Source organism: Rattus norvegicus, chromosome 4 (assembly GCF_036323735.1).
Source record: "Rattus norvegicus strain BN/NHsdMcwi chromosome 4, GRCr8, whole genome shotgun sequence".
In the NCBI taxonomy this organism is placed as follows: domain Eukaryota; kingdom Metazoa; phylum Chordata; class Mammalia; order Rodentia; family Muridae; genus Rattus; species Rattus norvegicus.
The window spans coordinates 156,256,371-156,280,210 of NC_086022.1; the positions used below are offsets into that span (position 1 = coordinate 156,256,371).

Genomic DNA, 23,840 nt, shown 5'->3' on the forward strand with positions numbered 1-23,840 from the left:
TGATTAAGGGGCCACTCTGCAAGGTGCCAACAGTTTCAGTCTGGGTTCAGGCTTCACTGACTGCTCCCCTGGCCCTGAGCATCTGTGGGCTATGGTGGTTCTGCAGTTTGGAGCCCCTGTCTCTCTGCCTCTCTTTCTCCCTCGTGTCTGAGAGGCTGGAGCCTGGAGTTTGCACCAGCCAGCTTCCTTATGCTTTTCCTGCACAGAGCTGGCAGTAAGAAACTGAAAAAAAAATCCCAATACCAGGACCTCACCCTGCTGTGCCTTTTCATTCCTGGGATAGCCTGCACCTTCCAAATCACCTTCAAAATTTTCCACAACCGTAGCTGGTTCCTGCCCACGCCTTTCTAACGGACTTGGGCTTGGGCTGTTGCCTGGGTTAAAAGGACCAACAAATAAACATAGAGTCTTCCTTCATTAAAAGACTCCCTTGTGTCCTGGAGGAGTGTGGAGTACACGGTAGGCCCTGAGTGTCCCTGGAGCAAGGGCCAATGGACAGAGCTTTCCTGGCAGTCTAGGCACCTCCTTCTTGGCACTTCTCCGGGAGTAAGGTCCTTAGTGCCATCAAGATGATCAGCTGTATAGAGGCAGGGAGGGGAAGGCAACTGTGGTGGCTTCCAGATGCAACTGACCTCCTGGTGATTGACAGGCAATAGGGACAGATCACAGAATGGACAGTGGCCCATGGAAGCTTGGGGAGTGCTGAACATTTTAAAGGGCGGGGGGAAGGGAATGGCAACAGCCACAGTGGGTGGCTCCTGACAGGCTGTTCTTGTAAGAGATGGGCACTCGGCATCTTGAGGTCATCTTGAAATGATCACCACCCATGTGACCTCTCCTGGCCCTAGGATCTCCTACGTTTCTCGGGACAGACGGACATAGAAACAGCCTCCCTTGAAGGTCTACAGCTGGACCTGATATCAATCCTGTCCTTGGCTGGCCTTACTTAGAGGCCCCACCTTCTCCCTCCCTCCCAATCAGAGCCCACACTGAGCCAGCTCCCATGTTTACCAGGCCTCCATCGATCACAATTGCTCAGGAAAGATCCGTGAGCCACCTCGGCCACACCTGCCCTTTAACCCAGCTGCTCTGGCAGCCTATGAGCACTTCTGGTCTGGAGGCCAGAGGCCAGGTTTCTGTTATTCACAGTGTACTGGAGATCTGGACAGAAGGGCCAGCTGGAGTGGTGGCCGGCTGTAGAGATCAAAAGGGATCTGAGCTATAATGGGGTTCTAATCACAGCTCTACCCCTGGGTGGTGTTGTGCAAGTCTCTGACCCCTGAAAGCCTGCTCTGTCTGTTGCTTTGTCTGCCGAAGACTTGGCAAGCTAGGATCTGCTCCCTGTTGGCTCAGCCCATAACTCTGAGAGCAGACTGTCACTTTAGATAGAAATGTCATCGGGAGCTTGGGAAGAAAGGTAATATGCCAACAGAAAGGACTGGGCGGGAAAAAAATCAGGGTGAAGGGAGTTGGGTGTGCAGGGTGTGTTAGTATGTGTGCATGTCTGAGTATGTGCGTGTGAACGAGTGTGTGTGTGAATGAGTATGAGTGTGTGTGTGTGTGTGTGTCTGTGTGTGAATGAGTATGAGTGTGTATGTGTAAGTATTGTGTGTGTCTGTGTGTGAATGAGTATGAGTGTGTGTGTGTGAGTATTGTGTGTGTCTGTGTGTGAATGAGTATGTGTGTGTGTGAGTATTGTGTGTGTCTGTGTGTGAATGAGTACGAGTGTGTGTGTGTGTGTGTGTGTGTGTGTGTATGTGTGTATGTGTGTTAACAGTCCTCTTCTTCTCTCACCAGGTTTTTACCTCTCACTGTCCTGCCTTACCTTACAGGGTCTCCCTCTCCAGTATGGACAGAAAGGTTACAGTCCATGAAGATGGGTGTCCTGTGGTCTCTTGGGTCCCTGAGGAGGGAGAGATGATGGACCAGAAAGACAAGGACCAGGTGAAGGATCGAGGCCAATGGACCAACAAGATGGAGTTCGTACTGTCAGTGGCGGGAGAGATCATTGGCTTAGGCAACGTCTGGAGGTTTCCCTATCTCTGCTACAAGAACGGGGGAGGTGAGTTCATGCTCAGGCAGTGTGGTGGGAAGTACGGTGCCAGCTGGGCTACTCCTTCCTTGGAAGTGTGGTCAAATGGAAGGGGGCGCAGCCATAAATCTGGAAGACTCCTGTTGGGTCCCACCTCCTTCTGTCCTCTCCAGTTTCCTTCCTTCTGGACTGGGGTGATATAATATCCAGGACTAGGTGAGATTTAAGTGAGGCAGTGAGCAGAAGCACGAGGCCTGGCTGTTTCAGCTTCTGCATCAGTCCCTGTGGATGATAACGGCTAGTGGGGTTCATTCATTGGTCCATCCACTCAGTTCTCGTGACCGCAGGCCTCTTGTGAGCCACGGCTCGGTTCTACACGCAAGAACATGTTCTACATGCACAGAACTCGGTCTGTGCTGCATCCTGATGAAGGCTGCAGATCACAGGCTAGAAACACACGTGGCGTGGTGTAGCGATGAGTGGAGTGACAGAGAGGAAAGGGAATGGGTCTCCTGGGCAGAATCTAAGCAGACATGAGACTGTGGAAGTGTCACTGGTGGGATTCATTCTTCGGTCTGGAAGCTGGTTCTTCCTGCACAAGTGACTTATTGTTATCATAAATGTCAGCACCTGCTCCAGGAAGAGAAAACACTCTTAGAGACAACCAGTGTTTAGAAAAGCCTTCTAAACCCCTTTTTAAAAAATGTATCCTGGTAAATATCCAGTAGGTATGTCCAACCTTTGGGCATGGGTTTGGCATTGGTGGAGGCGACCTCTTGTGAGTCAAAAATATTTTTTAAAAGAAGTTGCATCTGCATTAAGAGTTACATGGCCTTTTCAGACCACTCCCTTAACAGGACGGTCTAACGTGTTAACGTGAGCTGAAAGTTGGGGCTGGATCCTGTAACTAGAACTGTCCTTTTTTATGCGAGAAGATTGAACGCTGTGGGTTTTGACATCAAAATGGTTCTGGAAGTGTTCTCCCAAGGCTACCAGGGGCTGACTCTGACTAGGAAGGTGGGCTCTCGCCTCAACCCTTTCCTCTCCTCTTTAACCCTTTCCTCTCCTCTTTAACAAGAGAGGCTACTCAAGGCCTGGGCTCCCACCTTGGAGTCACTGGTTTTAGGGATTCTAGAAAAAATAACAAGAAGGACCAGGGTTTAGTTCTTTACTTATTCCAGACAAGCTGGGAATAGATTTATATGAGAATGTGACGTCATAGGTGAACCCAAATGTCATTGTTTTGCTTTAGGCTAGAAGAGTTCTAACTCCTTGTGGTAATAAGATTCACCTCCCTCTGACTGCTGGCCTTACTTGATAGGAGTTCATCCTTTATTAAAATACATAGACAGATTCATTGATTATTCGTTAATGAACACAGCCCTACAGAAAGAATAGCCTTTCAAAAGAGTAGAGAAATAAGAGGGAGTTAGTACGAGGTCATCTCTGGATGTGAGAGAGTGGAGTCCCTTAACTGAAGCATCCTTAAGAAATGCTTCATCCCAGACAGAGCCTTCTGTACATCTTATTGCTGACTCTGAGGTCCAGGGAAGAGCCAGCAGCTAGGCTAAAGCAGGCCGGAGCAGAGGAAGGGAGAGTCTGAAATAACCTCATGCTGAGTCCCCAGTGGCTAAGGTCCCCGCGGACAGTGTCAGGCTGCCTCTGCACACGGCTGGATACACAGCATTAGGCTGTGGCCAGGCACTGTTCCCAGGCTAGTGTTAGATCGGCCCGAGTGAAGCAGGACATTTGTAGCGTTGATGTGTTGGAAGCTCAGTAGAAAGCCATGTGCCAGGGATTCCCTGTCCCATACTCAGAACCAGCCTCCGTCCAGCCCCAGAGGGAAGGGCCTGTGAGCCCTGTGCCCCCATGGACTTCCTGTGATGGCTCCTCCTTCAAAGTGTGGAGTCTGTACACAAGGGGGGGCATTAGTTAGTCTTCATTTATTTAAACATTTTCTTTCAACTTTATTTTATTTTACACGAGTGACTATTTTGCCTGCATGTGTGTATATGCACTTCCTATGTGCCTGGTACACATGGAGGTCAGAAGAGGGTGTCCCTGGAAATGAACTCATGGATAGTCGTGATCTGCCGTGTGGGTGCTGAGAACTGAACCCAGGTCCTCTGCGAGAGCGGCGTATCTTTTAACAGCCGAGCCACCTCTCTCCAGCCCCGTTAGTTAGCCTTGAAAAGGGAATCATGACGCTGGCTATGGCACGAGTGAATTTGAAGGTACATCCAATGAAGCAAGTGTAACAGGATAAATGTTACGGTTCCGTTCACGTATTACATGTGAGATGCCCAGAGTAGGCGATTCAGAGAGACAGGAAGTAGGATGTCATCCACGAGGGCAGAAGAGGCAGAGCTCATCTTTAATGCATACGGAGTTTCAGCTTAGGATGGTGATAAAACTCTGGAAGCAGATGCACAGCACCGGAAACACTTTAGTGCTATGGGGGCGTCCACTTATGAAAAATGTATAGACTTACACTGTGTAGACTTTAACATGTACATATACACCAGGAAACGAGGAATTCCTCAGCAATTACGCCTAACGAAATCTGTACGGAGGAGCGAAATTGGAAAAGTGTGTTAGGAAGAGGGCGTTTATCACTGTAACGAACAAAACTAAGCACAAATCTGAAAGTCCAGTGTTAAAATATCAACAAAATTCCGTCCCCCGCACTAGAACATTCTACGGGTGCTGAAATGGTGTCATGTATTTGTCGACACGAAGAGGCTTGTGATATGAATTTTAAAGCGGTGGTTGAATAACATATTGTAATTTTTGTGAAGAAGAAATGTGTGTGCTCACAAGGAATCTAGAGAGAGGGGGCCAGCCTGTAATCCCAGTACTTGGGTCGCTGAGGCAGGAACACCACAGGATCAGGGCCAGATGGATGACATAGTGAGATCTTAGCTAAGGATAGAACCAAGCAGATTCTGAAGGAGGTGCTGGGGTACAGTTCCATGGCTAAGCACTTGCCCGCTGTGCACTGGAGACCCTGGGTTGTCATCCTACTGTCAACCTGCAAAAGATGGGGAGGGTGTGAGGAGGAAGGGAGGGAGGGAGGGAGGGAGGAATGGAAGGAGGGGAGCAGGCAGGCCAGCAGGCAGGGAAGCTTCTGGAAGGATATACCTACTCTGTGCTTTCTTCCCCTTTGGGCTCCCTGGTTTTCCTCCTCAGTGTGAGCGATGACATCAGAGTCACTATGGTGTAGCCATACGTAATAGTCAGGAGTGAGTGAAGCCTCAGGGTCAGGATACCTGGTATGGTGTGTTTGTTTCCACATCTATACCTTCGTTCTTGTGTTTTCAACCTGGCCTCAGTTTCTTTATCTGTAAAGGAGGATGAGAACAGTATCTCCTCTGTGGGAGGTTGACCTGTGAGGTGAAGCTCAGAAGAGGGTCCCACACAGAAAGCACCAACAAAGTGCCAAGCTGCAAAAGAAACAAGAATCCTCTCCCCAGGAGGGACCTTGGCAGCTTGGCAGGGTCTTGTAGGATTTGCTGCAGGGCGGGCAGACCAGACAGCCCCAGGGATTGGGAAAGTAACAATTGGTGAGAAAAGAATGCTCTTAAGCTGGCTTTGTCTGTTTGCTTCTAAAATGTAGCCATCTCCATAGTTTAATAAGCATATAGAATTATGCAGAGCACAATGCTTCCCTTTAAGACTAATACATGATTTGATTTGTAAAGCACAGTAAATAGTTCATTTATTTGAGCTTCCGTTTCAAGTGTCATTTCTTGTCCTCCAATGACTTTGTCTGACTTTTTGGGGGCCCATGTCAGGATCTTCTGCTGGGCACCCCTGCTAGCATAGGCGGGGCAGAGGGAGACCCTGTAGGTCTTGGGTGAGGTAAGAAATGAGGGCTGAGGGTAGAGATGCTGGAGGGGGGGGTTCACAGTCTGGGAGCAGCTGTGGCTCAGACTGTGCCTTTCTTTCCCTCTCAGGAGCCTTCTTCATCCCCTACTTCATCTTCTTCTTCAGCTGTGGTATCCCAGTGTTCTTCCTGGAGGTGGCACTGGGTCAGTATAGCAGCCAGGGGAGTGTTACTGCTTGGAGGAAGATCTGTCCCCTTCTCCAAGGTGAGTGTCACCCTCCCCCTTTCTGCCCTTGGACCTACTGTCCTGCCCACCTCTACTCATCGTCAATGTTCTTGCTTCCCTGTTCCTAGGCTCACTGTCCATGCAGACTCACTCGCCAGACTCTCCTGCCCTGTGCTATGTGAAATCAGCCTCTTGAGGCTAAAATTTAGATGCCCAGGGAGAAGGGCGTGTCAAGAGAAACAGTATAGAATTCTAGGTACCAAACTAGACGTGGCTGTTGGAAGATGCAGCCAGGAATCTGAACCTTAACCTTCATCTGGTCCAAGGAAAGTAATGTCTCTCGTCTGACTTTATATCGTGACCCAAACAGGCTTCCAAAGACTTCACGGGCACAAGAATGCTGTTGCCGATGAGAGCCAGCATCTGTGGAACCCGGCTGTGTCAGTGTTCATGTGTGCACTTTGTGTGCATGCCATGACCCAGGCCTCCATGCCTCCCATGACCTCATTCCACAGATAAAGAAGGCTATTCACAGACAGTTTAAACCAGGGCTCCCTGAGCTCCTTTCCTCTTGCCTCTATTAGGGACAGCTTACTCTTCTCTGTAGATCTGTAGTGTGGACACAAGCAGCCGGGGTATCTTTTACCAGCTTCCCTTAGTGGCTTAGCCAGTTCCGGGGCTGCAATAGAGGGCCCAAGGGGTTCCTTGGCTCTGAGAAACCCCTTACACCTCGGATGCAGAGAGGGCTCATCCTTCATGCTAGTCCGTAAAGGACTACCAGGGACCAGGCTGCCTGGGTTATTTGTCCAGAAAGGAAGCAAACTGAGTGTACCTGACAAGAACTGGGTACCCTGGCTACCTGACCAAAGACTGGGGAACGGCAAGGTTATTTGCAAACTATATCTCATGGGCCCTTAGCTGGCCTCTCATAGTATCCGGGAGCCCTCTAATAGGGCTATAGCCCAGCATAGCACTGTGGCTAAGGTCACTGTGAGGATTTCCCCAGCATGTTTCCACCGATGAGACCAGGTTCTAGCCACAGCCCCCGCGGCTTCCGATGCTCTTGCCCTGCTCCTTCTTGCTTTGCCACATTTCAATTTACAAGTGATGTATGATGGTGACAGTCAGGCAGGAAATGCTGGAGCTAGAACTGGAGATGGGGACAGTGACAGACACAGAGGGGGAGGGGAGAAGCAAATGTTAGCCCTGCAACGGGACCATATGTAAGATAATGAATTTACCCATTTTCCTCAAGAAGATGAAACGGACTTTGGTGTAGGGGCACATGTGACTGACTCGCAGACCCTCTGTGAAACCCTTCTTTGCTTATGCCGATCTCTTTAGCCCTCTCTCTCTCTCTCTCTCTCTCTCTCTCTCTCTCTCCCCCCTTTCTCTCTCTCTCTCTCTCTCTCTCTCTCTCTCTCTCTCTCTCTCTCTCTCTCTGCTCCCACAGGCATTGGCATGGCATCTGTGGTCATCGAGTCTTATTTGAACATCTACTACATCATCATCCTTGCCTGGGCTCTCTTCTACCTGTTCAGCTCCTTCACCTGGGAGCTTCCCTGGACAACCTGCACCAACTCCTGGAACACAGGTATCTGTGTGTCAGCCCTGCCGTTGGGTCTTGCTCATGAGGTTGGTCCGTGGTAGCTGGTGCCAGAGCACATCGAAGACCGTGCCTTATAGCTGAACCCTGTGGGTTGTGCTTTCAGTTCTACGGGCTGACCCTTCTGGGTCGCCGTAGAGCAGCCATTCTTGGAAGCAGTGGGGCTGTCACACAGCTACAGCAGGCCTCCGTTTAGCAAATGTCACAGGGCACCTCTCACGTGTCAAACGCTGTCAATACTAGGTAAGGGCAGAAAGGACCCCACACTGTCTGGCTTGGCTGTGGTAGAAGTTGATGAATCAATGACGGGTAGAGAGAAACAGTATGGTAATTACAGAGTGACGGGAGAAAGAACGAGCCCATCTTGAGAACAGTATGGGGGAAGTTCAGTGCAAGGTCTAGGTTCTTTGTCCAGAGGTTGAAAAACCAGAGTGGCACAATGGGCAGGCCAGAGGCAGGCTACTGATGGGAGCTGCCCATGTGGGCTGCGCTTGTCTGTGGTCCATACTGGTCTAGAGGACTTCAGTGTATTCATAGGAATGGTCAGACTCACCAGGAACGAGAGCAGGGGACACAGGCTATACAGGGAGGAGGAGCAGGTCCCACTGATCTCCTGACTCCTGAGGAATCTCTTGGGCCTAGAAATGGTGAGATGGTCTGGTTGATAGGTCAGAGGGTGAGGGCAAAGGCATCTTTCCTCATCTGGTCCCTAACTGATAGACATTCCCAACCCTGTCCCCTACAGAACATTGCGTGGACTTTCTGAACTACTCATCGACCAGAGCCGCAAGCTACTCTGAGAACTTCACCTCACCAGTCATGGAATTCTGGGAGTAGGTCCTGGGCCTGGTTGTCATATGCCAGGGGCCCTAAGAGCACAGATGTCTGAATTATGCAAACTTGAACATCAGTGGTGCATGATTAAGACTCTGCATTCTTTCTACAACTACCTCTGCCCACTGGACGGATATCACTTAGGGATAAGGGAGCCTTCACACTCAGCCTTGATTACTACCTATACCTTCATACTCATCCCAAGCCTTCACATGTCTGCTTCTACTCTGTATCCACTCATTTTCATGGCTGTCTTCTTATGCCATCTCCATACCCCACTGCACCCACACATCTGGTCCTCCGTCCACAGAGTCATAGAAAACACCTCTATTATCTTCTGGCAGCTGGCTGTGCGTTGCTCTTCTAAACCGCGTTCATTGGTATCCAGTTTGTAGCTTGACACTGACTAGCATCTGCACCATGCAGATGGGCTCACTATTCACTCTTCTGCATGATGATGTGCACCGCCATGCCTACAGGCCGTGTATACTGCCTGCTTTTCCTTGTGGTCTACTGTGTCCTCACACCGATTTACTCTGCACACATTCAGTACTCTCCTATCTGCCCATGCCCTCTCCCCTCCCCATTCTGGGTTATCTGAGCTCTCTCCTAGGCAAACATATCTCCACCCTCATCTTTAGATGGTAGCACACTTCCATCCCCTCCCTCTGGTCCTGTGTCATCTCTGACTTCCCTCCACATGCTTACATCTCCTCCTCCTCCTCTCCTCCTCCTCCTCCCTTCCTCCTCCTTCTCCTCCTCCTCCCCTCCTCTTCTTCCTCTTCTTCTTCTCCTCTGTCTGTCTCTGTCTGTCTCTGTCTGTCTCTGTCTGTCTCTGTCTGTCTCTGTCTCTCTGACTCTCTGTCTCTCTGTCTCTCTCTGTCTCTCTCTCTGTCTCTCTCTCTGTCTCTCTCTCTCTCTGTATCTCTCTTTCTATACAACAGAAAGACCTGAGTTAGACACAGATACCTGTGGGATTACAGTGGTTTAGTCTTCTAACAGCCAGGGGCACTCAGACCACAGGTGGGAGCACGGCATGACCATAGAGAGGTTGGGGAGGGCAGAGATGGGACAGCCCTAGAGAGTGTTATCTGTTGGGTCAGCTCTGAAACAGGAGATTTGGTGACAGAGGCAGATTGTCCCCTTTGGGTTTTGACTGGTTACTTATTTTTCCCAATCCCTTAGGAGACGGGTTTTGGGTATTACATCAGGCATCCATGACCTGGGGTCCCTGCGCTGGGAGCTGGCCCTGTGCCTCCTGCTCGCCTGGATCATCTGCTACTTCTGCATCTGGAAGGGGGTCAAGTCCACGGGCAAGGTAAGGTATCCTGTGTCCTTGTGAGTACTTACGGTCACACTTGAAAGAAGCCCTCTGGGAGCACAGAAAGAGCAGTTAGGAGATATATATTTATATAAGAGCAGGTGAAGTTGCAGGAACATGGGGATTTAGCTCAAAACAAGGGGAGACTCCCCCTCCACCCCAAGAGATTTCAAAAGATCTGTTTAATCTAAGTACTATTTAGAGCAAAATAAACTATAAGAGTCCCACTTTAGGAGATCATTGGTTTCCAAGCCATTAGCAATATGGGGGTGGGGGTGTTTCCTTCTCTTCTTTGAATGTTTGTATCTGTGTATCTGTCTCCATAATGTATGACAGGGTCACATATTCTTATGACATGCCTGTTGTATTTAAATGGGTCATGACGAAGAGTTTCCATACAAATGAGCAAAGAGAACTGTCTTTGGGGGTAAGTGCCAATCAGTGAAGGGGCTTAAGTCAAGAATGGGCAGCACTGGGCTTGCTCTGTAGTGAGATTTCAGACCTGAGCTTCATTTCCAGTCTGGAGGACCGGGAATGATGTCTCCTACTTCTCAAAGACAAGATTGGCGGCCCCGAGTGTTCTGATTTAGCTAAGCTCCTAAGGGAGGAGAGGTTGATTTCAGCGTGGCTTTCCAGGGAGTGTAGTCACGGTGGCGAGTGTGGATCATGACTATGGTGGTAGGAACTTGCTGCTGCCGGTCATTACATGATGGTGACCAGGACGCAGAGAGTTTGGGTGGGAAGCAGAGCTGGGCTGAAACAATCTCCATCCTTGTCCAGAACTCCCACAACTTCCCAGCTTAGCACCACTAGCTAGGAACTAAATGTTCAACATGTGACCATGCTGGGGACATTTCACAACTCAGTGGTGATACTCCTTCTTCCCTGGGCTGTGGTCCAAAGGGGCCACAAAAGTAGAGATAAGAGTGATGGAGGTGGTAGTGGTACCCAGACAGACACAACGTGGTCAGGGCAGCATGGGATCCCCTTTCAGTCTCCAGGATGCTCACAGGCCGCCGCTGCTGCCTCAATTACAATCTGGATTGCCCACACATTGCCAGCAAACCCGGCCACCTCCCTCCTGGAGAGGCACCCACTTTCAGGGGCTTTGGGGAGGGCACCCAGGATGGTGGATGGAAGGGACCAGGTTCTGGACTTAAAGTCCTCTTTGAAAAGTTGTGGGCTGGGAGCTTCGTCCCCTCTCTGTCTTCTCCACTTGCCCTCTCCCCTCCTCCCCTCCCCGCTGATGTGTATCACACTCCGCCAGGGAGTAAGACCCGCTGGAATGTGTAACAGGAGGTGTGGAAAGGTTCATATGCTCACCGTCAGCTGACTGTATGAGCTCCCCGATGGCTGTGGGACAGGCAGGGGCAGGGCAGAATGACCACTGGGGACTCCCTAGCTCCCCGCTGCTGCCTCCGTGCACCCATGCCAGAGGTGGCTTTGCCTGCTTGCCTTTCAGGTTGTTTACTTCACAGCCACTTTTCCCTACCTGATGCTGATTATTCTTCTGATCCGGGGTGTTACCCTTCCTGGAGCCTACCAGGGCATCGTCTTCTACCTGAAGCCAGACTTGCTCCGCCTCAAGGACCCCCAGGTGGGCACCACAAGGGGATTGTTAATGGATACAAGTGCTTCTCAGACTATACGGAACTTTCAAAGCCCTCTATTGCTTTTCCTTTGGTTTAAGAGAAATAGATGTTAGCTAGCAAAGAACTACATATCGTAGAAGGACTGTTTGAAACACGAATGGAAGTCGATTGAAATCCCACCACGCCATTAGCATATTAGTCTACTCCCTCTCCTCTCCCTCCCCACACCAGGCAGTGTGCATATATTAACACAACTGAGGTAATTTCATTTAGAAAAGCAGATCCTTTTGACGTAAATTATATTATGCACTTTTCCTTGCTATCAAATTCATCTTTAAATGTCATCTCAGTGCCTGTGTAATCTTCCCGCCAAACCTAATTTATTCAACAAAAATATCCCGAGGGCCTCTTCAGAGCTAGGTACTGCCTGGTGCTGGGGCCTAGCACAGTGGAGAAAATGAACCATCTCCCTGCCCTGCTGAACCCTGAGCCCTAGCCTCCGACACTGAGGTGATGTCCACTTTTAAATATACTTAATGTATCAGTCTCTGGGGGGGATTGTCAGGACACCATACCTACGGGCTCTCAGGTCTCTCCTTAGAAATGGATCAGTCTTTGTGTCTGACCCAAGCTCCTCTCACTACCAGGCTCACTAAAGCATCTCTAGATTGCTTATAACCGCCACCAACATCAGGGTTTTCTTTTGTTTTTGTTTTTTAAACAAATAGTTGCTCTATTGTGTCCATACCAGGGGACAGGGCAGTGCTAAGGAAAAAGTCGGTCATTGTTAGCATGGGTACAGTGTTTGTTTTCTGAATATTAGTCATCTGAGGGATTGGTTCAGCACCCCATCTCCCACCCCTGTCCCCCATCCCCAGCGTGTCCCTCACCAGCATGGGACTTAGGCCCGAGAGCTCCTAGGTCTGCACTGGGCTTTAAGAGTGCATCACTCTGCCCCGCCTTTTAAGCTACTTGTAAGGATTGAGCTTAGCTCCTTAGGCCACCTCCACCCCAGCCCCAGTTAGAATGTATTTTACTCGTTGGTAACTTTGTAGACTCAATAGTAGTGCTTTATGCTTTGTGTTATTTGCATTTCCGCTAAAGCTTGCCTGAGCTCCGGGTTGGTTTTTTGTTTTTTTGTTTTTTCTCCCACTAGGGAGCCTTGGTGGATTTCTTTATATTTTTAGGAGGTAGCCTGTGTACAGGTCACAGTTTGTAAGGTGCCATGGAGAGACACTGGCTGAATGAACGCCATGGACTCTTCGCTTTACCAGGTCTAGGTACCGCCTGGGTCTGTAGATGCCGCCTAGGAATGAAATAGCCCACGGGCACTCGATACTTCCTGAGTACCCCCAGAGCCAAAGGGGAAACCGGTCCTGCCTATGGGAAGGTGGCATCAAGAAGGAGGACAAGTTACAGGGCAGTAGGATGCAGGCACGATCTTGTGCAGAACATTAGGAGGTGGGCTGTGCTGTAGGGAGGAGCTGCGTTCTGCTAGCCACAGCTCTAGGCCTAGTTGCCTCTACCACTTTCTTGGGCCTCATGTAGGTGTGGATGGATGCGGGCACCCAGATCTTCTTTTCCTTTGCCATCTGCCAGGGGTGCCTCACGGCCCTGGGCAGCTACAACAAGTACCACAACAACTGCTACAGGTAAGAGCTGCCGGGGCGGCGAGGAGAGAAACCCCGCCTCCGCGGGAGCTACCACCCCGCCTCCACGGGAGCTGAGCAGGGCTGTGTGGACAACTTCCCAAGACCTGGCTTCTCTCCCTGGCTTTGCTCGTCTCTCTCCTCTTGCCCTGACATCTGGTGTCTGTTTTGCTGGGGCCATATCACTCTCCCTGCTTCCTCATCTTTCTTTCCTGTCTTTCCATTTCTCTACCCCGTCTTCCTCCTTTACCTCCTTGACCTCCATCTTGGATTTGATCGCTCCTTCTTGGGTTGCCCTTTCTCTTCTCCTCTCTCTCTTTTCTTCCCCGTCTCTGACCTCACGTATCCCCACAGGGACTCCATCGCCCTCTGCTTCCTGAACAGTGCCACCAGCTTCGTGGCTGGTTTTGTTGTCTTCTCCATCCTGGGCTTCATGGCTCAGGAGCAGGGCGTGCCCATTTCTGAAGTGGCTGAGTCAGGTAAGGGACACTCTCCACGTGCCGCTTGGGACTCTAGGGAAGGAGCGTCAGAGAACAGACCCCTCCTTTAGAGAGGGGAGAGTCTCCAAAACAGAGCCAGGGACCTTTTTCTTTTTAGCTTGGGGTGTGTGTATGGGAAGTTGTGGGGCATAAACAAAGCTTTTAGAATTGTGGGAGAGCAGAGAGGGAGGGAGAAGAGAAGTAAGCAGAAGATGGGAAAGAGGGAGAGAATCAGATGAGAGAGAGAGAGAGAGAGAGAGAGAGAGAGAGAGAGAGAGAGAGAGAGAGAGAATGCGCATGCGCGCGGGCAAGTGTTCTAAGGAAGAGCACAGAGTTGTAGTACTTGTTCCTTTTAAACAGCTCCATCCACTGACATGCCTACACACATAGGCACACAGAAGTGCTCACAAACATATACTCATGTGAACACTCAAAAATGCTCAACACCCACACAGATGTTCACAGACACACAGAGATACACATAGAAGATCATGGAAGTCCATGCTCAGATGTTCACCAGCGCACACAGATGCTCACAGAAGCACATGGATGAATTTAGTCATTTACAAAGAATCATATGTATAAACACACACACACACACACACACACACACACACACACACACACACACACACTCAGACATTAGTAAATGAACACAGAAGCACGTAAAAATCACAGAAATCCACATTCACAGGTGCTCACGGATACACACAGATCCTCACATAAACTCAGGGCACATGTAGATGCTAACACTCGCAGAATCTCATAGACCCCACAGATGTTCACAGATACAGATGCCGACATAGACACCTGTAGACAGAGGCTCACAGCTGCACACAAACATTCACGGAAGATCACAAGTGCTCTCGGACAATAGCAGACACACATAGACATACATACACAGAAGCTCGCAGACACACACTGATGCTAGCAGCACACAGACGCTTGCAAACACTCATGGCACTCACAGGCATGTCAAGACGCCCACAGATGTCCCCAGGCACTCCTAGGTGCACATGGTGCTAAGGAGAGGGCTCCTTTTCAGGTAGTGAGTGGTCTGGAGCCCACCCAGCTGTGTTGTGTGCCTGGCAGGTCCTGGACTGGCTTTCATTGCCTTCCCCAAAGCAGTGACGATGATGCCTTTGTCCCAGCTGTGGTCCTGCCTCTTCTTCCTCATGCTCCTATTTCTAGGGCTGGACAGCCAGGTATGGCAATCTTGTCTGCAGTCCCTCACGCAGCTTCTGCTCCTCTTGGTGGCACTTTTCCTCACGCATCTTCTCCCTGACCATGGATCAGAGGCCTCACTCTGGTTCAAGCCTTTTGCCTGGTGGGTGTGAAAGGGCTACCACCATGCTCCACAGATGCTCATCCCCAGCCTCATGGTCCAGTCCCATTCTTCCTAGCCCTGGGGTGCAGAACCTCCCCTCTTTCAACCTTCCCTCCTGGGATTCCTTGAAGTGAAGTTGCAGTTGAGGGCACAACTGGCTTACCACTACCTCTGCTCCCCAGCATCAACACAGGCAAATAGGCCAGTGCACAGCAGGGTCATGTAGGGGCAGTGCCAGGCAAGCCTTGTGCCCTGACTGCACAGCTCTCTTTCCCCTACTCTCTTGGCCCACAGTTCGTCTGTATGGAGTGCCTGGTCACTGCTTCCATGGATATGTTTCCTCAGCAGCTCCGAAAGAGAGGCCGGCGCGAGCTGCTGATCCTCGCAGTTGCTATCGTGTGCTACTTGATGGGGCTCCTTCTGGTCACTGAGGTGAGAGGACAGCGTGGGGACCATTCTTTCCATCCGCCCAAGGGCTTACGTCCTCTGTGCTCCTCTAGTGGTGAGGTTGAAGGTCCCGCTCACTGGAACACTGGAATCGAAGTATTGTAATGAAGCCACACACACACACACACACACACACACACACACACACACACACACACACACACGCCTTAAGCACAAGGGGGACTCAATGGGGTTAGGTGACAGCTGTGTCTATCTATTTTGGTTTCTGTGAAACGCGTGAATCTGCCTGTAACATCGGTTGGCACATTACTTTCTGTGTCCCTTTCCTCAGGCCAATTGGCCCCTAGGCACATTTCCTACTGTGACAGCAAGGAAGGCTGTTTCTGGTGCCTTTCCCAATTCAGCCTTTTTCTTGAGTTGGACAGACAGGTGTTCAGGCTAAGACCCTTCCTTAGGCTTACAATATTAGAGAGGACTGACACAACCCAAAAGGAATGGAGTGAGGGTACTAGTTCCACCAAGAGGGGATACTGGGCAATAAATAATACACTATCATAGGTCTCATACCCCCAGAACTTTGAGAGTATTAGAGATTATTGTGAGACTGATGATAGTTCCTGATGGCAGAACCAGGCTGCGTGGACTCCTGGTAATTGTAAAACCTCTCTTCTGGGCAGAGCAAGGCAGGGCGGGGCCGGGCAGGGCAGGTCCAGGCAGGTGCTAGCCCAAGCTCAGCTCCCTTCTCCTCCGCAGGGTGGGATGTACATTTTCCAGCTCTTTGACTACTACGCCTCCAGCGGAATATGCCTACTCTTCCTCTCCTTGTTTGAGGTCATCTGCATTGGCTGGGTGTACGGTGAGTGGGTCAGGTGGCTACGGAACAAGATGCCCCAGGGCTGCTGAGGGCAGGCTCTGTCCAGGATGGGTGTCTTGGTTGGGATATCCTGATTCCTTTTCCTAGGACTGTCAGACGTACCCGGAGGCTCAATGCCTCTCTTAGACTTAAGTCAAAGACAAAACAGGCTTCCTCTATCAGTGAAATTCCAGTCAGAGGGTTCCTTTGGGGCCATTTGGCCTGACATTTTCCCCCATGTCCACCCTCAGATTCCTTCATTGTCTTTCCAACAGCCAAGCCACTTGTGCTGGCTTTGTTGAACACTGAGTGCTCCATGGACAGTCCTCATGCCTTCAAAACAGTTGTCCCCATTGCTATTGTGATAAGTGGCTTTCTTGCAGGGAGGTGATTCTGTCGTGTCTGGACTTCCAGGGATGGCTTAGGTCCCTCAACACTGATCCCTAAGTTGCAATCACAGTGCTCTAATGTCTAAGCCATTGTCATAATTAACAACAGCTGGGGGGGGAGGCACTGCGCAGGTCGCATGGCATTTCACATTGGCCTTATGCAGTGGAAAGGCAGGCTCAGAACAGACACTCTTCAGCCTAAGCTTGCACAGCTACTAAATGGAGGTGCTATTTCCTGCCCAGGTCTGCAGGCTCCTCGGCAACAGGTGGGGACACAATGCTAATGTCACAAGGCCCAGAGCAGAGAGAATAAGTAGATGCTCATATTAGGGTCACAGAGGAAGCCTGATCAGGAAGGGTCTTACTTCACAACCTTGGTGTTCCTTTCCTGTCCTTGGAGCTGACTCTTCTTCCCACCCCAAGCATTAGACATCTGTCTAACTCTCTTGATCTCAAAGGCCCACATAAATTCATCAAGGAGGCAGACATTCTCCTGGCAGTATTGGTCTTGGAGCTTGGGCCTTTAGAAGTCAAAACTGTGGCCCCTTGAGGTTGGCATTCAAGTGTCAGTGGTCACTGGGCAGGCAGTGAGCATGGGTTAGAGGAATCCCCCATTCGTGGCCACCAGTGAATGGTTCTTCACATCCACGGAGACTGGTTCTGCCTGAAAGAGGGCCAGTGTGAACGTTGACACAAGCAAAGCCAGTCAATGCCTTCACTAAGTGCAACCCAACCTGGTAGCGCCCAATGTGAGGAATCCACAGCCCTGGAATCAGGAGCACTGTTCTTTCTATTCCTGGTATTTTCTGGCTTTTCTCCCCTCTGCCGTACAGGTCAGTAAAGATTTGCCAGGGCTGGCTCTTTAGGCCTGGATACTCCTGTGAGCACAGAACAGATGCTATTCACCCTTAGACCGGATAGCAGAGGCTGTTTCAGCAGCCTGTGGGGAGGTAGTAGCTTTTGCCACCACTGCTGCTGCTGCTCCTCTGAGGCCAGGCTGGACTCCTTCGTTCACCATGCTACCCTTTCTGTCACGGCTGGGACCTGGGGGAGGAGTGGGAGTCTTTCCCTCTGGTTCTTACCTTTTCTCTCACTCTGCTGGCTCAGGGGCGGATCGTTTCTATGACAACGTGGAGGACATGATTGGCTATCGGCCATGGCCCTTGGTGAAGATCTCTTGGCTCTTCCTGACCCCTGGTCTTTGCCTGGTACGCACTTACCCGCTGTGATGTCTCCCTCTTGTCTGCAGAAGACTTGGCATCTGAGAGCTCTTTGCAGCCTAAGCAGAGGAGCTGGTCCCAAACTCTTCCTTTTCTACTGGGCCTTTCCTCCATCCACATTCTGCTGCAGCCCTCTCTCACAGCCCCACTTATTCCGACAGGCCTCTTCCTGTCTGTCTTGAGCTTCTTAAACCTATGCTCGCCACCCGCCTCAGACCCTGTGACCGATGGCTCAACAGAACCATCCTGTCTCTGATGCCCCTCAGTGTGGTTGGGTGCTCCTCTGTCCTTGGCTGTTGGTGCAACCAGGGAGGGACTCAGTGGGTGGCTCCTGTCTCACATCTGCCCCTCTCCCTTTTAGGCCACCTTCTTCTTCTCCTTGAGCAAGTATACACCTCTCAAATACAACAATGTCTACATATACCCTTCTTGGGGATACTCCATTGGATGGCTCTTGGCTTTTTCCTCCATGGCCTGTGTACCGCTCTTTATTATCATCACCCTCCTGAAGACCCAGGGCTCCTTCAAGAAGGTAGGTGGCCATGGATGTGGAGGGGACGCAGTGAAGAAGGCCCCCAAGGGAGTCTTAGGCCAGGATCATGTCAGCTGTCTAGATAGGAAAGCCCTGGGGTTGTATGGAGATCTTTGGGGCCTTAGGTTCATAGAATCTGACATCAGGTTGACCTTGAAGGCCAGCTAGCCAAGAGTAAAGTGCTTAATGGTTAATGCCATGTCTCATGGTCATGCGGTCATGGTGAGGTCAAGATTCCCAGTGCCCATCACCACAGCTACATTCAAGGCAGGAAAGGGGTGGGGGGAGTTGACACACCAAAAACTAACGTAATGATGTGACACTTAGATGACTGGGAAGATACTTAAAGGGGCATATAACAATAGTAATTAGAAGGGTAGTAATGAGAATTATAACGCTAACTTATCACTTGCCCTGTGCCAAGAACTGTGTCATATTACCTCCATTTTACAAATGAGGAGAGTGAGGGGACAGAGGGATGGAATTGCTACTCGAGTTACCTGGGATCGCCTAGGTTGTTCTAGTCAGAACTAGAGCTCAAGTTCATACTCTTAATTACGTCTCATTGTCTGTTCTTATCTCACCCACCCTGAGGTTAGCCCTGAGTGTCTGACTTTGTTTCTGGGGACATACCCACAGAGAGCCTCCTCCTGCCCACCCCAGTGCTTACTCCCTGCCTCTCTCACCCTTAGCGCCTTCAAAGACTCATCACGCCAGATCCCAGTCTGCCCCAGCCAGGGAGGCGTTCACCTCAGGATGGCTCCTCTGCTCAAAACTGTTCGACCTCTCCAGTCAAGCAAGAACTCATTGCCTGGGAGAAGGAGACGCATTTGTAGGGAGTGCCAGAGGCCAGGTAACTCCAGAGCCAGGAACCTGGTCAAGGCTAGCTCCTCCCAGGGTGAACCTCTCTTCCACCCTGCTGAGACCTCCCAGGTCTCTGGACACCCCTGCTGGTCTTCGTTTGGCTGGGACAGCCTGTCACCTACCAGTCCTTTCCAGATGTGCTCCAGGAATCTGTTTGCCAAGACTTTTGAACTCAATGTCCTGACTTTTTGGATTTAAAAAAATGAAGAATCAGAAAGGCAAAGTGATATTTTCAAGGTCATGCAGCCTTGCAGAGCCCAAGACCTTCCTTGGACTTGCTGCTCTCTGCTGAGGAGAACCTCCAGCCTCACCCCTGCAGCAGTTAACAAGCCTGTGTGGATCACCCGCTACTACACGAGTGCCTCTTCCTTGTCTCACTCCACTTCAGCTGTTGTGTGGGTGGGAGGTCACCTCATGCAGGGGCTTGGGACTGGGAACATACCTTGTTAAGTTCCCATCTAGCCTCTACCTACCAAACTTCTCTTGGATCTCTACCTTCTTTTCCTGGGTGGTAGGTCTGTAGGCAGGAATGTCGTCATCGTCGTCGTCGTCGTCGTCTTCGTCGTCTTCTTCTTCTTCTTCTTCTTCTTCTTCTTCTTCTTCTTCTTCTTCTTCTTCTTCTTCTTCTTCTTCTTCTCCTTCTCCTTCTCCTTCTCCTTCTCCTTCTCCTTCTCCTTCTCCTTCTCCTTCTCCTTCTCCTTCTCCTTCTCCTCCTCCTCCTCTTCCTCCTCCTTCTTCCTCTTCTTCTTCCTCTTCTCCTCCTCCTCCTTCTATTCCTCTTCTCTTTTCTTCTTCTTCCTTGCTCTTCCTCTCTCCCCCTCTCCTCTCTCCCTCTCCCCTCTCTCTTTCTGACTCTCCTCTTCTCCCTCCACCCTTCTCTCTTCTCCCTTCATCCCTCTCTCTCTCCCCCTCTCTCTCTATTTCTTCTCCTCTCCTTTCACCTATTCCCCCCCCCCCCACACACACACTTCATTCTTTTCCTTACCCTTTTTTTTGGGGGGGGGGGTCTGGTTCCTTCCCAACCATTCCTTCCCACTTGCTAAATCTTACAGCATAGCCTCTGGCTTCTGAGAATTTCAGGAAAGCAGGCTTCGGATGAGTTCATGGTAGGCTTTCAGAAGAGAAGGAAGGTGAGGGAATAGGGTCCCTAAGACTCCGTCCTGGGTACAGAACATTACTCCCAAGAAAGAATGCATAGATAAATATCACCCAGAGTCCAGTTAGAGTGACGATCCATGGCCAGCCTCACCCGTGTGAGTTCCGTTCAGGTTGCCTCTGAGCCTTCCCACCTTCTTCTCTTGAGAAGGTGCATCTGTGGACTCCATGTACTTCAGTTGCTCTGGCTCCTGGCAGCCCTTCCTGTCTCCTTCTAGACTGTTATGTATACCTTGCTAATCCTCATTGGATCAGCTAGTGAGGAAAATAAGAGATCCAAGAGAGGAATTCTTAGAAACCCTGCCATTGAAGCTGGGTGCTGTGTTAAGAGTCCAGGCTCCTGCTTTGGGGTCAGTACAGAGCTCTTTTCTGCCCCCTTGTGGCAGAGGAAAGCAGAACTCCTTTTTAGAAAAAATATTTATTTATTTATTTATTTATTTATTTATTTATTTATTTATTTATTTATTTATTTCTGACAAAGCCTAGAGAGCACCCTGGAAATCAGGTTTGGTGCCTCATTGGCGTCTGGACCATGGAAGTTAACTTCTGTGTGGACACTGGCTCATTTGTACTTTTCCGGTCTGTCCTTGGCCTCTCCTTTGTCTTCCCCTTCTTGGGTGCCTCCAGGGCTCTCTGACTCACTTGCTGTCCACCTCACTTTGAGGGACCAACAACCTTTGCTTCTGCCACTCTCTCTGCTCACATATCTAGCTCCCTGGTGACCGAATTCACATTTCTTCTTTGTTGATTTAGCTGCTCACTGAAGTAATGCTGGCCGATTGGATCTGACAAGAATGAAAAGCTTGTTAACCACCCATGGAGAGAGGTCAGAAGGACACATGAGCTCAGGAAACAAATGTAATCGGCAAAGCAGGTCTGGCAGGTCATGTAGGGGCTGAGACGAGCTGATGCCCCAGGGCCAGCATTCTGGTTCCACCTCCTGTGATAAGTGGGGTTGGGTCTCCCACCTGGTCTGAGGAGTCTATCTGTAGGTCACACAGGAAAGCGCAGAGTTGCCCCAGACAGACTGGAGGCCAAAGCCTGAGTCAGATCTATCTGCAAGAGCAGTGTTCAGTACCATTGCTCTGACAAGAGTCTGCCAGGACTGAGGCAGACACACTCTGAGACTTGCTCTGTCCATTTCAATCTCAGGAGCCTGGCCATGAGGCCAGACCCCATAACCACTCCTCGTGACTGAGGCAGACCTGTCCATCCTGGCAGGATGTTCATTCATGGGGGTAAACAAAGGGACCTCATGCTTTCCTGGCTGAGTTAGGGCTCTACCTCGAGGGGTAGCATTTGTTCGGCTGCGGAGAGAAAGGACTCAGGGGACACAGGAGCTGTCAGGACAGCCCGGGAGCAGCCAGCCATCAAGAGATCTGAGTTCTCTGCCTTATTGTGGCTTCAATTTGATTCTTTTGGGTTTTTCTCACAGACAAGTGAGCTGTCTGGAACTAGTCACCATGTTTTCCCAATCAAGGCTCCTAATTTCTTTCTTCTGTCTTCCATCACTGGGTGCCTAGAAGTGGTGGCAAGGCAGAATCCTGCCTCCTTCCCAGTTTTGACAAAAATCTTAACGTCTCACCACTGAGTGAGACTGTTGGTGCAGATGTTTGATGGATAATTTTTATTAAGTGATGGCGTTTCATTGGCTCCAATGTCGTCTTATTTATAAGTAATAATAATAAGTGTTGGGCTGGATGTGGAGGGTGCAGGAATGAGGATGCTGAGGTAGAAGGATTGTGAGTTCAAGGCCAGTGGGGCTGCAGGTGAGAGCATGTCTCAAAGATCAAACACTGAAAGAAAACAGGAGAAGAGATGAATTTAACTTGCTTCTTTTTCTGCATCTGTTAGATGAACCTTTACTCTGTTGACATGCTGAAATATACAGATGGATTGTTCTAATGTTGAGCCATCTTTCTGTTCTTGGGACGAACCCAGCTTGGTCACAGAATGCTGGTTTTTGGCCACTCAATATAATTTTTGTATGTAGGCTCATCATATAAGACTCTGTACTCTCCTTTCCGAATTTTGCTCATGGGCAGTGAGGAGAAGGGTCTTTTTGTTCTTAAGGGTGTGTTGGGCTTATAAACAAGGAAGCTGGGGCTAGTTTTGTCTTTTCTTAAGGGGTTTGTGTGAGATTAGTACTCTCGGCTCCCTGGGTATCCATGGAAGGCAGTCACTCACCAGGGAGAACTTTGGGGACTATGTACACTGACTTTAAAAAAAAAAACGCACTGTCATCTGTCTCAATATGTATTTCCCCCTTTCTTTAGGGTTTAAAACAAACTCTGGCAAGTTTTATTAAAGAAAAAAATGTCTCCTACTTAACTTTCTCCAGTGTGTGCTGGCGTGCTTCTAATAATATCAGGAGCCCCCAGATCAATGGCAGCCAGTGTGTGCGTGCTATAGTATTTTCTTCATGCTGTGCCCAATTCAATATTATTGCCGCCGTGTTGACGGGCAATACCTTTGATCCATCACTGTGTTAGCTTTCCTCTAAGCTGGACAGTTGGTGAGCATGAACCTCTGTCCTTTGATCTCCCTGATCATCTTCAGAGTCTGTTCATAGCCCAGCACGTGCTTTCTGCTGCTAATTAGTTGGAGCCGAGGGTTGATCACCTCCAGAGCTTGTTTCTTTTGGCTGCCATCTTTCTGCCTTAGGTGTAGAACAGCCCCCAAACAAGATGGCTGGCATGTGAGAAAAACTTTTGGTTTGCTGAGAAAGGGTCTTACTAGGTAGCCCAGGCTGTCCTTGAACTCACAGATCTCTTGCTTCAGCCTTCCAAGAGGTTCAGGGATTGAAGGCATGCACTACCATACTCGGCTTTATTTGGTCTTACATTTTGCTAAGACCTTTTGGCAGTTATGAGTTTACAGTTTCTTTATAGCGTTTGTTTGCAGCTCTGACTTCCGTACTCGCTCACTGGCTCAGCCATGATCCATTTTAGATGTCTGTCAGCTTCATCGGCCATCAAATGACCTTCCAGATCTTTCTATTGCATAATATTTTCTACTTCACTGCTGCTTCTGTCTTTTTTGTGCATTTCTTTCTACTTATTTTGGATGATCCTGTTGTTCTTTTTCCGATGTATCCACAAGAAGGAGAGCTAGGCAGGCATGGTGGCTCGCACCCTTAATCCCAGCATTCGGGAGGCAGAGGCAGGTGGATCTCTGTGAGTTCCAGGCCAGCCTGGTCTAAAGAGTGAGTTCTAGGACAGCCAGGGCTATGCAGAGAAACCTTGTCTTGAAATAGAAAAACAAGGATAGCTAACCCAGTTAGTTAAAGTAAGTTATCCCAGAAGATCCTGTGTGAAAGAGGACACAGCTCTCTCACCCCTTTTCTTCTTCCCAAGGGCAACTGCTCACAGCACAGATGTCTTGTAGGCAAATGAGATAAGGTTTCTAGGAAAGGAGACTAAGGCATGTCTGCCCAGGAGGCTTGAAACACGGGGGTGAGGGTAGGGGGTAGGTGGGTGGGGTGTGAGTAGGGGGTAGGTGGGTGGGGTGTGAGTAGGGGGTAGGTG

At 49.9% G+C, this 23,840-nt stretch overlaps 1 protein-coding gene across 1 annotated transcript; it reads left to right on the forward strand.

Moving 5' to 3' along the window:
* The first annotated feature begins 1,147 nt into the window (after positions 1-1,147).
* Slc6a12 (solute carrier family 6 member 12) lies at positions 1,148-19,500 on the forward strand. The gene is given in 15 exon segments (NM_017335.1): positions 1,148-1,417; positions 1,833-2,062; positions 5,989-6,123; positions 7,538-7,678; positions 8,436-8,523; positions 9,710-9,842; positions 11,308-11,442; positions 12,986-13,089; positions 13,441-13,565; positions 14,658-14,770; positions 15,187-15,324; positions 16,054-16,156; positions 17,650-17,750; positions 18,124-18,294; positions 18,987-19,500. Coding segments are annotated over 15 exon segments (1,887 nt in total). The 5' UTR covers positions 1,148-1,391; the 3' UTR covers positions 19,131-19,500.
* Positions 19,501-23,840: the final 4,340 nt, after the last annotated feature.